This window comes from Pseudomyrmex gracilis, unplaced genomic scaffold (assembly GCF_002006095.1).
Source record: "Pseudomyrmex gracilis isolate BER0280 unplaced genomic scaffold, ASM200609v1 scaffold_280, whole genome shotgun sequence".
Classification (NCBI taxonomy): Eukaryota; Metazoa; Arthropoda; class Insecta; order Hymenoptera; family Formicidae; genus Pseudomyrmex; species Pseudomyrmex gracilis.
Window position 1 is genome coordinate 75,674 of NW_018020864.1, and position 16,938 is coordinate 92,611.

At 41.6% G+C, this 16,938-nt stretch overlaps 2 protein-coding genes across 5 annotated transcripts in view; one reads left to right on the plus strand and one right to left on the minus strand.

The window, feature by feature from the left end:
- LOC109859730 (serine/threonine-protein kinase mTOR) overlaps positions 1 to 9,623 on the minus strand; it is a 10,355-nt gene extending 732 nt beyond the window's left edge. Inside the window, exons 1-7 of one of the 3 annotated variants that reach the window (XM_020438264.1) lie at positions 9,541 to 9,623; positions 9,197 to 9,421; positions 2,740 to 9,026; positions 2,520 to 2,662; positions 1,528 to 1,668; positions 811 to 1,435; positions 525 to 705 (exon numbers count right to left, since the gene is read on the minus strand). In XM_020438264.1, coding sequence (XP_020293853.1) covers positions 525 to 705; positions 811 to 1,435; positions 1,528 to 1,668; positions 2,520 to 2,662; positions 2,740 to 8,956 — 7,307 coding nt within the window. In that variant the 5' untranslated portion in view covers positions 8,957 to 9,026; positions 9,197 to 9,421; positions 9,541 to 9,623. Of the gene's footprint in view, positions 1 to 524; positions 706 to 810; positions 1,436 to 1,527; positions 1,669 to 2,519; positions 2,663 to 2,739; positions 9,027 to 9,196 lie in introns of all 3 variants that reach the window. The other 2 variants (XM_020438265.1, XM_020438263.1) reach the window with 2 other exon arrangements.
- A 1,728-nt stretch (positions 9,624 to 11,351) lies between these two features.
- Positions 11,352 to 16,938, plus strand: part of LOC109859729 (pre-mRNA-processing factor 6) — a 7,316-nt gene continuing 1,729 nt past the window's right edge. The window contains exons 1-8 of one of the 2 annotated variants that reach the window (XM_020438261.1): positions 11,352 to 11,469; positions 11,598 to 11,657; positions 11,753 to 11,879; positions 11,951 to 12,501; positions 13,867 to 14,647; positions 15,828 to 16,043; positions 16,127 to 16,468; positions 16,561 to 16,904. In XM_020438261.1, the coding sequence (XP_020293850.1) occupies positions 11,375 to 11,469; positions 11,598 to 11,657; positions 11,753 to 11,879; positions 11,951 to 12,501; positions 13,867 to 14,647; positions 15,828 to 16,043; positions 16,127 to 16,468; positions 16,561 to 16,904 (2,516 nt within the window). In that variant the 5' untranslated portion in view covers positions 11,352 to 11,374. Of the gene's footprint in view, positions 11,470 to 11,597; positions 11,658 to 11,752; positions 11,880 to 11,950; positions 12,502 to 13,866; positions 14,648 to 15,827; positions 16,044 to 16,126; positions 16,469 to 16,560; positions 16,905 to 16,938 lie in introns of those variants that run through there. The other variant, XM_020438262.1, reaches the window with a different exon arrangement.

Sequence of the window (16,938 nt, forward strand, 5' to 3'; positions counted from 1 at the left end):
TTTTTTATAAACATTATATTATTAAAAAGTGTTATCAACATAATGACAACACTTATAGTTTTAAGATATTACTTTGAAAAAATCACGAAAAAATTATCGGTAAATATAGGTAAATATACCGGTATTATCGTATACCGGTATGACGTCATACCGGTATTTCTGCATTTCGGTTTGCATAAGGGTTTTCATAGTATTACCCAAAAATATCGGTAAAATACCGGTATTTTGCATATCCCCCGGTATAAGTCCCTGTATATATCTATATATATCTATATTATATATCTATATCTATATATATATCTTATAAAGGTTTTATATAAGTCATACGCAAGTATGTATATCTTTTTTTTCTTTCTTGTAAAATTGTGACAAATTTTATAATTAGATATAGATTTATATACACATGTCAAAAAAGATGAGTGTTATGTCATAAAAATATAAATATTAAATTTATAAAAATATATGCAATAAATAAACTAATTGAACATTTCGAAACCTTTCTGTGTCATTAAAAAATTACGTACCATCCGATATAACATTGACAAAGATTTTCGTTATTTGTAGCTTGTTGTATCAACAGATCTACTTGACGCCGAACGCTTAGGGTTTCTTCGTGCGAAAAATCGCGTCCCGTTAATTTGTCTCTGACTCTTGTTATTATTGCTAGAGCCTTCTTGTTCAGTGCTTCCGGTTGATTGTTATCGCCTGCAAATTTTGCAGAAGGATATATGTATGTAAACGAATTTTGTTAATTCTAATTTTTTTAAATATTTATACACACTACTAAGATATGTTATATATATATCATACCTCCATTTTCGATACTACACGGCACACCCTTCTTTGGTAATGTAGAGGTAAGAGAATCGAGCATATCCCCGTGTTCCTGACTGCTGCTCGCGCTCATACCTTGAGCGTCCGAACGTTTGCCTTTGGGTACCGTGTTATCCATTAATCTCCAATTGAGAAGAGGATCATAAACGAACGCTTCCAAAACCGCCATTAAACTGTCTTTGTTTCGATGCAACACAGACATGACGGACTCGCAAGTCCTTCGATAAGTTCCTTCGATACCGGTCACCTCCATCGCGTTGATCAACATCCGCGTCAATCGGAATGGTATTTTTTCCGGAAACTTCTCGCGCGTCATCGCAACTTCGAAGCAATCCCCGAAGTCAATGTGCAATATCTTGCCGCTAAGACGATCCAACATCAAGTTGGACGGGTGACGATCACCGAGACCCAATATATATCCTACCATGGACATCACAGCCAAAGAGCGTGTGTAATTCGTTCTTCGGTCGAACCACACTTCGCTCGAGGGTGACTTCAGCCACAAGAGCCGGGCCAGGTCGTCGCCATGCGTATGTTCGAGCGCGTGTTCGAATACCTCAACCTTTTGCATGAGCATGAGGTGATCGTAATCAGGTGCCATCTAAAAGTGGAAGTGATATATATAGTGCGTTAAAGGATTTCGAGAATTTCTTCTTCCGGTGAAAGTCGTCCGTCACACAAGAACATACGTACTCGTAACATTATTCTATGTTCGATATTCAACAATATCTTTTTCTTCTCTCTGTAATCTCTGATAAGAGTGTGAAGCGTGTCGCAATGCGGCACCCAACCGATAAGCCCGCTGTTCGTGGACAACGGAATCACAGCGTATCTCTGCAAAATCGAATAAAAAAAACATTTAAGTAAAATTCCGCAAGCAAATTTAATCAAGGTTGGGTAGTGTCTTAGTTAAAAAGATAAAAGTTAAGTTAAAAAGTTAAATAATTTTAAACTTTATCTAGTTACATATTTTTAGACTCTTATCTTTTAACTTTATTTAGTTATATTTTATCGGTAACTAGTAACTTTTTATTTCAACTCTCTTGAATCTACTACAGCCATAAGATTTTTTATTTGTTTGCATACAAAACGGAACATATTTTTTTTGTCGTATGATCATAATTAATTTTACATGTTTATAGGCCGAAAAATTCGACCANTCACAAAGCTCAGAATGATTCGTTTTATATGCGAATAAATTCGCACGTGTTCGAGAATNGAGCCAATAAACGCTGGTCGTAAAAAATCCAACGCAATATAATTTATAATAAAATATATGTAAAGTATATTTCTAAATAAAGTGTACATTTATTTTTTCCATTATATGTAAGATTAAAACACTGTAAATGTTTGTGTAATTATTTGTAAGACTGAAACACTAAAATCGTGAAAAAAAATTTAACTTTTAACTTGTTAATTATTTTTTTTTATTAACTTAACTTTTGATCAATTAATTTCATTATGGATTAACTTATATCTTAACTAAATAAAATTTTTAAGATCTTTAACTGTAACTTAACTTAAATAAAAAAAAAATTTAACTTACCCAACCTTGATCTTAACTAAATAAAATTTTTAAGACCTTTAACTGTAACTTAACTTAAATAAAAAAAAAAAAATTTAACTTACCCAACCTTGTAATTTAACACATCTTCGTTTGCAATTGATTTCAAACAACAACTTACTTGAATCGTTAGATTTCTTCGGAAAGTATCGGGGTCGTGCAACAAAAGGGTATTCACCAATCCAAACAACTGCATCACCCTTTCATCCTGTCTTAGATCCTCGTGACCTTTTAAGAGGAACATGTAATCCTTACCGTTGCTACCTATATAAAATACAGAGTTTCAAACATATATTTATTTCAAAATAAATCTAAACTTCATCCCTAGCTAGAGAACTGACCTTTGATACAAAGTTTCCTAGGTCTTTGTTTGCTAGTTATCACTTGCATGGAACTGTGAATACTTGCTATTCTCACTATGGGCTGACCGGGACTGTAACTTCCCGGCACGGCTAGTTCCAGATCTCGGCAAACGAGCAATTTAGGACTGACGTATTGCAATTCCAAACTCGTAAGTTGGGGCAATTGTCGAGATATTCGTCGAAAAACGTGATAATACAAATCCCAAGCTTGATTCAGATCTCTGACATTTCGAGACGCTTTGTATCTGTGACACCATTCCTGAGCTTCCATCAGATCCCTTCCGTAAGCTTGATTGAACGAAGTTTCTTTTAGAGTTTGGGGTCCTCTCTCGAGCATGGCGTGCAAAGGTTCCAACGTGTCGAACATGCCTCTGACGTTTCTTTCACCGAAGTACAATCTACTAGCTTCTTCCAAACCTTCGTGCCACAATTCGTGCCACAAAATCGCAACTCTAATGAGCTCGTCGCTCGCCATCATTGCTTGCTGAACCAACGTTGGACTGTGCTCGCACATGCTTTTCAAGATTTTGTTGGCCGCGGTCTTTCTCGCGTGACTCGCGCTCTTCGAAGCCACAGTTAACGGATAAACCAAAGCCTGAGGATGCGTCTTCCCTATATCTATCAAAAGATGATGTATGCAACGACCGACCAACACTCTGGGCGTGTCGATTCTGGCTATGAGTTGTGGAATGACTTGGAGCCAAGTGTTTATCTCAATCAATCTAATGCCTTCGACGACAGCGTCGTAAACCTCGGGCCATTGACCGTAATCGAACCAAAGTGTCAAAAGACGAAGAGTGTCTTGCAACGAATTACCGTCTGACAAGTTAATGGATCTGAAAAAACCTTCTACCGCGGGTACAGTAAACTGAGATATATATTGCGAACTGGAAAGATTGTTACGCGCTCCGTTGCCGGATGTTGCTTCCGCGGTTACGGAATCGTTGCCCTGCTGATGTTTATAAAACAAAACGGTTTCGTAATTGGTGTAAGCGAAGGCGTGCCAAGCTTTGTACCACGTGGGATCGTGTTCGGTTGCCGCGGCGTAGTAAGACAAAACCGCGTGAATGGAATGTTCGTTGATGCCTTGCAGAGCTTCCAACCAATCGCCAAGCTTGAGATAACATCGGGCGAGCAATCGTTTTTTGTTTTCGTGTTGCTTTTCGTCCTCTTGATTGATAATCGCCGCTGTCGTCGGCTGCAAATAAGTCTGGACAAATCGCTGAAGCTGATTGTAAGCTTCCTCGCGTTTGTTCGCGACCCACAGATGCTTGCAGTAAGCGAACGTTACTTGGGGATGAGTCGTTGGCAACGGTTGATCCGGAATTAACGAAGGATCCGCGCCCATTAGCATAACCAACGTTTTGTGACAGAGCATTAAACTACCGCTCTTTCGACATAGACTGGCGTACTTGAGCCACGTGTACATGTCGTCCTGCGGCGAGACCACCAGGGTGTGCACTTGTATGATCTTTTGCCAATCTTCGACTATTTTCTGCCCACCTTGAAGTCTCTCCCACCACATAGCCTTGATAGCCGTTCTGCGTTCGGGTACCAATTTAAATTGTATCACCTCTTCGAGCTCCGCCAATTTCTGCACCTCCACCATGGCGTTATAAGCCCGCTGATAGCTCTCGCCGGCCATGGCGGTCAACTCGGTGTCCAACAAATCTCTCGCGCTGTCGATAAGTTGATGCGCCACGTTATATTGTTCGTCGTGAATCGCCAATACAGCTCTGTAAAATGATCCGTCCTGAGTATCTTTTGATATCAACGATACGTATTTCTGCATACTCTCCCACTGACCCAGACCCCACGCCGCGGCCGCCGCCATTCTCGCCATTCTCTGTTTGATCTCGTCGTTTTGATGCAACCATTGTTTCGTCGCGACTTCGTGCAACTGGCCCCATTCGCCGAGAGCTTCCAAACAACGCATTTCTCCCAACGTAGATTCCACGTCCGCGGAATCGCTCTCCAAACGTTCCCGATAAAGCTGCAACGCTTTGTCCCAGTTGTGAAGCTTCTCGTACCAACGTACCTGAACCTTGAGATCCTGCTGATTGTGTTGGTTCATAACGTACTCCAATAAACCCTCGGCCGCTTCTTTTTGTTGAAGTTTGTTGTTTATCGAGATCAAAGACTCAAACACGTTGCTGCTCCTGCTCTTGTGAAACTCGTCTTCCTTGTAATGCAACGCCTTTGCGTAAGCGCGACACTGCATAGCCGTGTCGCCTAAAATTTTGTTGTCCAATGGCAAAGGACCTTTATCGCAGTGCTCCATAAACTCGGCCAGGTTCAGGATAGTCTGCGTCACCTCAGTAGGTAGGTCGGGTGCCATCAATGCCTGATTCAATGTCTGTATAAGTTCGGATCGGGAGTTCTCGTTTAATTCGGTCCAGCACGACACGAACGCCGCGTTAAACAGATCGCGCGGCAATACCGCATAAGTTTGCGCAAGCGCCCAACAAGACCTCAAAGCGGGTGACGGAGACTCCTTGAGCAGACCGATAGAGAAGCATCGCAGCCATTCAAGCCAATCGTCCTTGGACACTCGACGTGTCGCTGTCCAAGCTTTTTGCAAGTTCGAAGCCGACACGTGAAGTCTTTTGATCGTTGTTGTTTCCGAAGGCGTTAAGGAGAGCTCGCGATTCTTGTTGCGCGAATGTCGCAGCCTCATCAACAGAAAGTCCTCGCCGTCCGCCACAGTTGTATCGGTCAGGATCTTGTCTATCAAAACGTCGTAACGAGGATTAACTATTTTATGTTTCGTCATAACTTTTTGAACCAGCACAATAAAGATCTGATACTTCTTGCCCAGTTGTATAACAACGGCGCAGAGCGTGTCCATGGCTGTAATTCTCAATTCTGGACACTGATCCAACGTTCGTACAAGAGTGTGAACAATTCGTGACGCAAAATCCGTGAAATCCAACGTATCCGCGAGAAGATCAACCGTCTCGAGAGCAACCTTGTTCACGGCTATCGGACAATCGTTCGCGTAAAACAATTTCACGATTGGCGGAAGAACCAGATGCAGATAGTTATCCAGATTGCTGCCGAACGTCTGCAGAGCCACGAGCAGCTTAACCGTTACCGCGCGATCCTTGCTGCTGTCGTGCGTCAACACCCTCAATATAGGCGGCATTAACTGGGGCAGGTAGATCTTGAATTCCGCGCCCAACGCTATCGCAATCTGTTCGACCAGAAGAATCAACGTGCTCTGCAACGGACTGTTAACGGTCCAAAATTCTTTGATCAGAACAAATATATCATCCAGATAATTTCTTATGTGTTGCTTCACGATGGCGATGAGAACGGCCAACTGTTGAAACAAGAATTCGCGAAAATTCATGTCCGCCATGTGTACGACGTTTAAAAAACTTGGCATCACCTGAGAGATGTAAGGGACGCATTTTATGCCGAGACTCTTGAATATAAAAGTTACAGCTTGCACAACCATGGTGTGATGCTGAGACAAAGTTGGCTCGCGAATAATTCGCATGAGCGTTGTGATGGCGATGGCCGGATAAAATTCCTCCAATGTGGACGGCGACATGTTCACCAGCATCTCGCTGGTCGTCAAATCTTGAGTGTTCTCCACGTCAATTTTGGTATCGGCCATTGAGGTGAGGGTGTCCAATTGACAATCGATCTGTCCAAGATTCATCTTGTGTTTGTAAGGATCCAACGCGCCCAGCAGTCCGAGCACACGTATGGTCTCTCTCCTGATTATCGGCAATTGTTCGGACTTGAGAAAGTTAATGAGAACGTCCAACAGAGACGGATATTGCATGTAAGGTTTTACCACGTGGCCGGTACTACCGACCAGCTGGCCGAACACCCACAACGCTACTCCTCTTTTTTCCGGCGAACTGGCATCCACCAGCATTTCCAACAATATTGACGAAAGCTCGGGCATCCATTGCTGCATCTCGGCACCGTTCACCTCCGCCAAATCGCCGATCGCCCGCAACACGGCCAGTATCACACCTGGATTCGGATCGGATTCCTTTAATTTCGGAACGAGAACTTTCAAGATCGGTTCCATGTAGGGTCGAACGAGTCTTGGCGCGGTGACGATCAAATGGTCCAACATCCTCGCGGCTTGTTCTTTGTTACGTCCAACTCCCGAGTGTTCCAATTCCGTGAGAAACTGAACGAGGGTTTTTCTCAACGACGGCATTATGTAAGCGGGATTCAGGGTGCTGAGTCTTCCAACGGTACGCACCGCCAATTCCCTTATCTCAAACATCTCGTCGTTCATAGCGATGAACAGAGAGCACAAATTTTCGGCTTGAGCCAATTGAACGTCGAAAGAATCGTCCAACGACGCGAGTACCCACAAACGAACATCCGGATCCGTATCGGTTATCCCTACTACCAACAACTTGCCGAGAACAGTCGAAACGGTGGTGGTTACAGTTGGACCGGATTGATTCAGGGTTAATCTCAACAATCTCGAGCAAGTTTTCACAGCTTCCAATCGAACCTCAGCTTGTTCGGACGTTAGAAAATGATCCGCGCATCTCTTCACAAATTGCAACAGCGGATTATTGTCGAAGTTAAATGTGCCCAGAGTTTTAAGTGCCAATACTATCGACGAGATGTCGTCGGCTGTGGAAATCGGGCTGGTAACCACCCAAGGAGCTCCGGGATGTCTAAGTGGTTTTTGCATCAAAACCTGAGACAACATTCGCAAAAGACCTTGGGATATGTCGACTTGCAAAGACGGAATGCTGTGGGCCAGTTCTCTGAGCGCGGTTGTCAAGATCAAACTCAATCCCGTTTGGAACATAGGTTCCAACAGGTCTCTGACGTCCGAAGCGATGACTTGCTTGACCGCGTGACTCAGCAGAGTGATGCAAACAAACACGGCGGGTTCCAAGAACGTGCGTTTCTTGCTCGGTGTTTCCTTGGATGGCAACAGACTTTTGATCACTTCCATGATTTTCGGAAGATACGGATTTATCGCGTCCTCGACCGCCACGGCTATGAAACCAATCGACGTGAATGCGGCGTATCGATCTTTTTCGCGTGTTCGCAGGATCAGTAGAAGATACGCCAACGATTCCTTCAAGTGATCTCTTATGAATTTGTCTCTGTTGAACGCGGCGAGTCGAGGAAGCAACATCATGAGCGCGTGTTGTATGTGCGGATTTCTGGAGATTTTTTGATTCATCACGTCGTTATAAATGTCGTCCAATCTGTCTTGCATCAGACATCGGCAAACAGCTGATTCGTGAGCCGGATACAACGTGTGCTGGGACGTTGATGTGTTCTGATTGGATCCCGTCCATTTGGACACTATCGTTGTCTTGAGACGTGGCATCAGATAAAGTATGTCGTTTTCATTTTGCGTTGAACCGCTCAATCTCTCCATCAAACCCTCGTAGTTTCGCTCCCACTGAACGTTGCTGCATCTCAACAGCTCGTTCAACACCAACAACGAGCCGTGTATCCTGTCGTCTCTGTTGATTCCCTTTTCCTTCGAATGCGTCTCTTCGAAACCGTCCACCACCTCGTCGTAACATTGTTTGTACCATTGGGACTTGTGCATTTGCTTTGTTGTTTCTCTCTGAGCGGTGACCACAAGCGCCGCTCTCAAAGCCTCAACAGCACCTTCTCGTATAACAGGCTTGGGGTCGTGTATGGCGTTGAATATCAATTCAAAAAACGGCGTGACTTGTTGAAAGAAGTACGTTGGCACGGAGACGGCAAGTTCTCTCAACACAAGCACGGCAGCGTGTCTTCTGCCCTCGTGTCTGTCCGCGCCGAGCCACTCGAAGGCACGTTTAACTTCAAACTCGACATACTCGGCTGTGTAAGTGCCCGAAACCAGGGCCAGCTTTCCGACCGTCTTTGCGGCCAACTGCATAACGCCCACATCGTTGGAAGGTATCAAATTTCTGAGATAATTGGCAAATCTCACTGTTCGCGTATTAAAATTACCCACATCAGCGCCAATTAGACAAACTATGGCCAATATACCACCTTTTTTCTCATTGATATCGGAAGCCGACACCATCTCGAATATGTGATGATTGAACTCGTCCATAAATGCTGTGATCTCTTCCTGGGACGCTTCGCGCAGTTCTCTCTTGACGTAAAGGCACAAGTCGCGCGCCGCCTTGTTGCGAGCGTCTTCATTTCTCGACTTGAGTCGTTGAACAAATTGTTGCATCAACGTGTTCGACATTTTTCATTAGCACAAATCAAGGTGTAAAATATTAACAAATATGCGATTTCCATTAATGTCCTCCTGTCTGCTTGAGATATAAAAAATTATATATATATATATATATATCTCAATTGTTTAAGTGGAAAATTTATAAAAATATTCAACATACCGAGTTTGCGGTTAAAATATATATATATGCAAAAGAATCTTACGTGCTAGATAATTTATATAAATTTTTTTTATTAGTATAAAACTTACTTGTCAATATCCAAATTTCTTATCATAGTGAAGCATTGTCGTAGGCGACAATATGCTAGTTTTGTCGTTTGAAGAAAACATTGTGCTGCAATATATTTATTTATTTATTTACAAAACCGCCGAAGAAATAAGTCAACTTCAAAATAGGCCGCATAATTTTGGATTTCTCGCAATTGAATTGTTATTCCATCCATTATTTTACAGGCAGGTGTCAATTTTTGTTTCCTTTGCAAAATAATAATACGAGATATTTACATATCCTCTCTTACATCGAATCGGATGTTTTATCTTCTTCTTGTTATTTTAATTAAAAAAAAAAACTAGGATAGTTTTCCGCTACACACCACAGAATTATCATTACTTGTGCCCTAACCCCCAAAAGTTTATCAGCTGAACACGGCAAATTCGCTTGTATATCGGAGAGAAGACCTGGGGGCTGCGGAGGGGAAGGACTTTCTGGGGTATGTTCAAAAATTCTATTTCTTGGTTACTAAAATGCTATATATTTCACGTCACGTGTACTGTAGTTTTTGGTTACAAGTGTGTAGGATCTTGGAATGTACACAGCGCGTCACTGGTCTAGTTTCCATCGAAACTCTCAATTCGGTTTCATTTCCGGTACGGATTAGGCCTGGTTTATGCGGACCTAAGATTTTAATATTTCTATTTATTAACAGAAGCATAACAGAATATAACAGAAGCATTGAAATCCTATAGTTAAACTGTACTAATTCTGGCATAAATTAACAGTTATTACCCGCATAAACAAGGCCAAAACAAAGTCTTATTTGCCCGCATAAACCAGGCCTTAAGGGTCGTCTACAATGGAGAGTTTTAAACTGTAACAATAAGAAACTGACAAATCACAATCGATTATTCTTCTGTACTTCACCTGTGATTGGTCAATTTCTTACTATTACGGCCTACAACTCTCCATTGTAGATGGCTCTTTAAGAAATTGACCAATCACAGACAAAGTACAGAAGAATAATCGATTGTGATTTGTCAATTTCTTACTGTTACGGCCTACAACTCTCCATTGTAGACGACCCTTAAAGCCTGTTCTACAATACAGTCGTAAGCTGTAAGTCGTAAGAAATTGACCAATCACAATCGATTATTCTTCTGTGATATATCTGTGATTGGTCAATTTCTTACGACTTACAGCTTACGACTGTATTGTAGAACAGGCTTTATAGCCCGTTCTTATATACACTGAGCTCAATGGGTGCGTTCAGACAACTAAACAGTTGCACAACGGTTGAGAGATAATTACTTCTGATTGGATCGTACTTTTGGAACCGCAAGCAGATTTTGAAGAATAGTCCTGTCATAAGTGATGATCTCTCAACCGTTGAGTTGTTTGAACGCACCCAAGGTCTGTTCTTTTTCCATACTTTGGCTGCACTAGTTCACAATCTATCTTTTTTTATCTATATTAGAAAAAAAATAGACTGTGAACTAATATATAGGCCTGTTCTACAATACAGTCGTAAGCTGTAAGTCGTAAGAAATTGACCAATCACAGATCAAGTACAGAGGAATAATCAATTGTGATTGGTCAATTTCTTACGACTTACAGCTTACGACTGTATTGTAGAACAGGCCATATGCATCAAACCAAACTCATAGGGTGCGTTCAGACAACTCAACTCAGTTGCACAACGGTTGAGAGATAATCACTTCTGATTGGATTATACTTTTGGAACCGCCATTAGATTTTGAAGAATAGTCTTATCATAAGTGATGATCTCTCAACCGTTGAGTTGTTTGAACGCACCCAAGGTCTGTTCTTTTTCCATACTTTGGCTGCACTAGTTCACAGTCTATCTTTTTTTTATCTATGTCTAAAAAAAAGATAGACTGTGAACTAATATATGCACCAAACCAAACCATAGGGTGCGTTCAGACAACTCAACGATTGAGAGATCATCATCACTTATGATAGGATTATTCTTCAAAATCTGCTTTCGGTTCCAAAAGTACGATCCAATCAGAAGTGATCATCTCTCAACTGTTGCGCAACTGTCGAGTTGTCTGAACGCACCCGATCTCTCAACCGTTGAGTTGTCTGAACGCACCCCATAAGAAACGGGCTATAAGAACGCGACCTACGCTCGCGAATCTCGCGATCGTTGCGAGCACCAAGCGAAACTTAACCCCAAAAAATATGTCAAAATGGCGGTGCCCTCAGCTTCTCTAAATACGCGAAATAAAAAGCATTTTTTAGGCGTACCAGCGCCTTTGGGATATGTTGCCGGTGTTGGTAGAGGGTGAGTTTTATGCGATCAATAATTATTCTTAATAATCATTTGTGAAATTTTATTAATTACAACCGTGGCGTTTGTGAAAGAAACCAAGTTAACCTCCTCTTCTTTTTTTTCTTTTCTTTTCTGTTCAGAGCTACCGGATTCACAACACGGTCTGATATCGGACCTGCCCGAGATGCCAATGACGTTTCGTGAGTTACAAGTTACATTTATCTTTATATTTTAAATAAAAAAAAAAAAAAAAACTAAAATGAAATATCAAATGTTGTTTATTTTGAATACACAGAGATGACAGACACGCTCCGCCTACAAAACGCGCAAAAAAGAAAGAAGAAGAGGAAGAAGATGAGGAAGATTTGAACGACTCCAATTATGACGAGTTTTCAGGATACGGAGGTTCTCTGTTTAGCAAGGTACGTATAAATTAAAATCTTGGGTTCTCAACGTATCGAACGTAGTAAAGTATTCTGTGGTAATACATTAGGATCCTTATGATAAAGATGACGAAGAAGCGGATGCGATTTACGAAGCTATCGACAAACGTATGGACGAGAAACGCAAAGAGTACAGAGAGAAACGTCTGAGGGAGGAATTGGAACGTTATCGTCAGGAACGTCCTAAGATTCAACAGCAATTCTCAGACTTGAAGAGAGAACTGGTCAACGTAACCGAAGACGAATGGAGAAACGTTCCCGAGGTCGGAGATGCTAGAAATCGCAAACAACGTAATCCAAGAGCGGAGAAGTTCACCCCGTTGCCGGATTCCGTCTTGGCCAGAAATTTGGGAGGCGAAACGTCCACCAGTATCGATCCGTCCAGCGGTCTGGCTTCCATGATGCCGGGTGTAGCTACACCCGGTATGTTAACTCCCACGGGTGATCTTGATCTCAGGAAAATTGGACAAGCCAGAAACACGCTGATGAATGTCAAACTTAACCAGGTTTCCGATTCGGTGGAAGGCCAAACTGTGGTCGATCCGAAAGGATATCTCACCGATTTGCAAAGCATGATACCCACTTACGGTGGTGATATAAAGTAAGTAATAACGCATATCAGAGAATGACATGATTGAATATAGGGGTAAGAGATACAGTGATTGGCCACTTAAGGAAAACTGCACTATATAGAGTGAATTATAAAATTAAATTTTTAATAACTTTTGAAGTAAATCTTCAGTACTACTAGCTCAAACAAACTATAACAATTGCAAACAAACTAATAAATTTGTTAGAAAATTTGAAAAATTATTCAAAATTTGATAAAATATTTCCTATACAGGGTGATTCAGAACAACCCGTTATCCTTGAAAATACATATTCTTGACTAAATTCTAAGACAACTTCTTATTTGGCAAAATTTTGTCTGAAGCTTACTTTTTGAGTTATTAATCAAAATAATTGACTTACCACAAGTCGGATGCAAGAGTTAGGCAGGGACGGCGCAACTCACCGTCAGAGACGCGGGCGATTACGTGTGGTGCCTGACGCGATCAGCTGATGATCGCTACGCATTGTTTCTGTATCTTTTTCTGTCTCTCTCTCTCTCTCTCTTTTTTTCTCTTACTTATTTATTTACTCATTCGCAATTTGTATCATTTAATCCGTGCATCACATAAATCACTGTCAATCACGGTGAGTTGCGCCGCCCCTGCCTACCTCTTGGATCCGACTTGTGGTACGTCAACTATTTTTATTAGTAACTCAAAAAGTAAGCTACAGACAAAATTTTGCCAAATAAAAAGTTGTCGTAGAATTTAGTCAAGAATATGTATTTTCAAAGATAACGGGTTGTTCTGAATCACCCTGTATAGAGTGAATTATAAAATTAAATTTAACAACTTGAAGTAAATCTTCAGTAATACTAGCTCAAACAAACTATAACAATTGCAAACGAACTAATAAATTTGTTAGAAAATTTGAAAAATTATTCAAAATTTGATAAAATATTTCCTATAGTCAAAAAATAGACAGTTATCGGCCATATGAGTTCCGTTAGTATCTGTTTACGTAAAAGTTAACATAATAAATTTTTTGTTTCGACTTATGAAGATGTAGTAATGAATATTTTATTTATAACACATTAAAAACTAACAAACCTACTTACATTTGTATCTATAACTCAAAATAAGAGGCCAATGACTGTCATATGGTTTTCATAACTTTAAAACCAGCGATTGGCCAGTTGGCTAATGTTTGTCGTATAACAATAAGTTTTTGAGCTTCTTAAATACTATAATATTACTTTTATTCGGAGCAGAAAAACTTAATTGATATTAAAATGTTTATAATTTAGAATATAATGATAGTATTTATTTAGTACTTCTTTACTACATGGCCAATTACTGTTGGGAGGCCAATAACTGTACTGTTTATAATATGATTGTTTTTTAAATTTTTACAGTGATATAAAGAAAGCCAGATTGTTGTTGAAATCAGTTCGGGAAACCAATCCCAATCATCCGCCCGCTTGGATCGCGTCTGCGCGTTTGGAAGAGGTGACTGGAAAGGTTCAAGCGGCGAGAAATTTGATAATGAAGGGGTGCGAGGTAAATCCGACTTCTGAAGATCTGTGGTTGGAAGCCGCGAGACTGCAGCCGCCGGACACGGCAAAGGCGGTAATAGCGCAATCGGTCCGACACATTCCGACGTCCGTTAGAATCTGGATAAAAGCTGCCGATTTGGAATCGGAGGTTAAAGCAAAAAGAAAGGTTTATCGAAAAGCGTTGGAACATATACCGAATTCGGTGCGATTGTGGAAAGCGGCTGTGGAATTGGAAGAGCCCGAGGACGCTCGCATCTTGCTTAGTCGCGCGGTCGAATGTTGTCCGACCAGCGTTGATTTGTGGCTCGCTCTTGCGAGATTGGAAACTTACGACAACGCGAGAAAAGTATTGAACAAGGCACGAGAGAATATACCAACCGACAGACAAATTTGGACGACAGCTGCAAAATTAGAAGAAGCGAATGGCAATAAGCACATGGTGGAGAAGATAATCGACCGTGCTATATCGTCGTTGAGTGCAAACGGAGTGGAAATCAACAGGGAACATTGGTTTAAGGAAGCCATGGAAGCTGAGAAAGCAGGCGCTGTTCACTGCTGTCAGGTTATCGTCAAAGCTATTATTGGTTTTGGCGTGGAAGAGGAGGATAGAAAACACACTTGGATGGAAGATGCAGAAACTGTAAGTTTCTTTGTTTTTTTTTTATAATAAAAATAATATACAGGGTGTCCCAGAATTGCCGTACAATCTCTCGTAGGCAGGTAGAAGGAGTAAAACTGAGTCGAAAAGTTCTGAATCATTTTTTTCTATTATTTATAATAAAGGAGTAGATAGATAGATAGATATATATTTATATTGGTTCCCCTTAGGGTTACAATCTCTCACACAAAAAAAGCTTATATCTACTCTTACGACTAACCTTACAACTAACTTAAACTAAAAATAAAATAAAAATAATACCTATATACACACACACACATTCGCTTTATCCTACTCTACGCAATGTGGACCTCCCTTTCCGGCAATCAACTCTATCCAGTTACTCCGCCATTGGTTCACATCCACTCTCTTCACTTTCATCCATACAATTACTCAATTCTTTCCACACATCCATTCACCCGACTCCCATTCACTCAACTTTCATCCCTTCCCTCCTAATCATTCCTCTTCTTCCCCCTGTCCTCCCACCATTCCCCTATATTCCTCCAACCTCCTTAACCATCCCTCACCCTCCCCCTCCTCCCCCAGCACCACTTCAATCATATCCTCCCAATTCCCTTCCGCTCCCCATATCTCACAGTCCTCCCACACATGTCTCCACCCCTCTTCCACTAATCCACACATTCTACACACCCTTTCTTTCTCCCCTTCCCAGTATCTATCTTCTCTCATCTCGTTCCCCAACCTAAACCTAGCCACCCTCTGACATCTGCTTTCCCCCCACCCCTTTTTTAAATACCCCGGCACTCCTTCTTAATCCTCCCGTACCATCTATTGTACCTCAAACCTTCAATCCTTTTCCTTCTCTCCTCCCTCTGCATAATAAAGGAGTAATTATTGAGTAAATCAGGCCAATTAGCGCAGACCTTTAGCCAGGCGCACGTCAGTGAGCGCTCACACACACACCAGGCGCGCGGCTCACTGACGTGCGTCTGGCTAAAGGTCTGCGCTGATTGGTCTGATTTACTCAACAATTACTCCTTTATTATAAATAATAGAAAAAAATGGTTCAGAACTTTTCGACTCAGTTTTACTTCTTCTACCTGCCTACGAGCTATTGTACGGCAATTCTGGGACACTCTGTATATGCGTCTATGCACGGAAAGTAATTTTATATTGAGAATTTAATTTGTTTCTATAGTGCGCTCTTCAAGGTGCGTTGGAATGCGCCAGAGCTGTCTACGCGTATGCGTTGACAACATTTCCTAGCAAGAAATCGATCTGGCTACGTGCGGCTTACTTCGAAAAGACGTACGGTACAAGAGAATCGCTAGAAGCGCTGCTACAAAGAGCGGTTGCTCACTGTCCTAAGAGCGAAGTACTTTGGTTGATGGGTGCCAAATCGAAGTGGTTGGCTGTAAGTTAAATTCGTCGATCTCAATCGTCAATTGTCCAACATTCGTTTCTTCAAATTTCTCTTATCCTTACGATTTTTTTCAGGGTGATGTGCCAGCAGCCAGAGGTATCTTATCTCTTGCTTTTCAAGCTAATCCGAATTCCGAGGAAATTTGGCTGGCCGCGGTTAAACTCGAGTCCGAAAATTCGGAATACGAGAGAGCGCGACGGTTGTTGGCAAAAGCTAGAGCATCCGCACCAACACCGAGGGTCATGATGAAGAGCGCCAAGTTGGAATGGGCTCTTAACAATCTCGACGCGGCTTTACATCTTTTGAAAGAAGCTCTCGAAGCTTTCGATGATTTTCCAAAGTTGTGGTTAATGAAAGGTCAAATTGAAGAGCAGCAAGGTTATCTGGATAAAGCGATAGAAACGTACAATCAAGCGGTGAGCAATTTCTCATTCTCTTTTGATTTCAAATCGAGATGCAAGAGCAAGTGTGTGCGAAGAAATTTTAATCTTTTTGTACATTTTTGTAGATCAAGAAATGTCCAAATTCTATACCTCTGTGGCGTTTGCTGGCGCAATTGGAACACAGGAAGAATCAAGTGACAAAAGCGCGTTCGGTTTTAGAAAAAGCGAGACTTAAGAATCCCAAGAACGCGGAGTTGTGGTTGGAAGCAATACGGAACGAATTGAAGAGCGGCGGCGTTCGCGACATGGCAAACACATTAATGGCCAAGGCGTTGCAAGAATGTCCCACGTCCGGTCTGCTCTGGGCGGAGGCGATTTTCATGGAACCTCGACCTCAACGAAAAACGAAGAGTGTGGACGCCCTGAAAAAGTGCGAGCACGACCCACACGTTCTTCTAGCAGTATCAAAGTGAGTTTTTAATATACCAATATAGTTTTATATA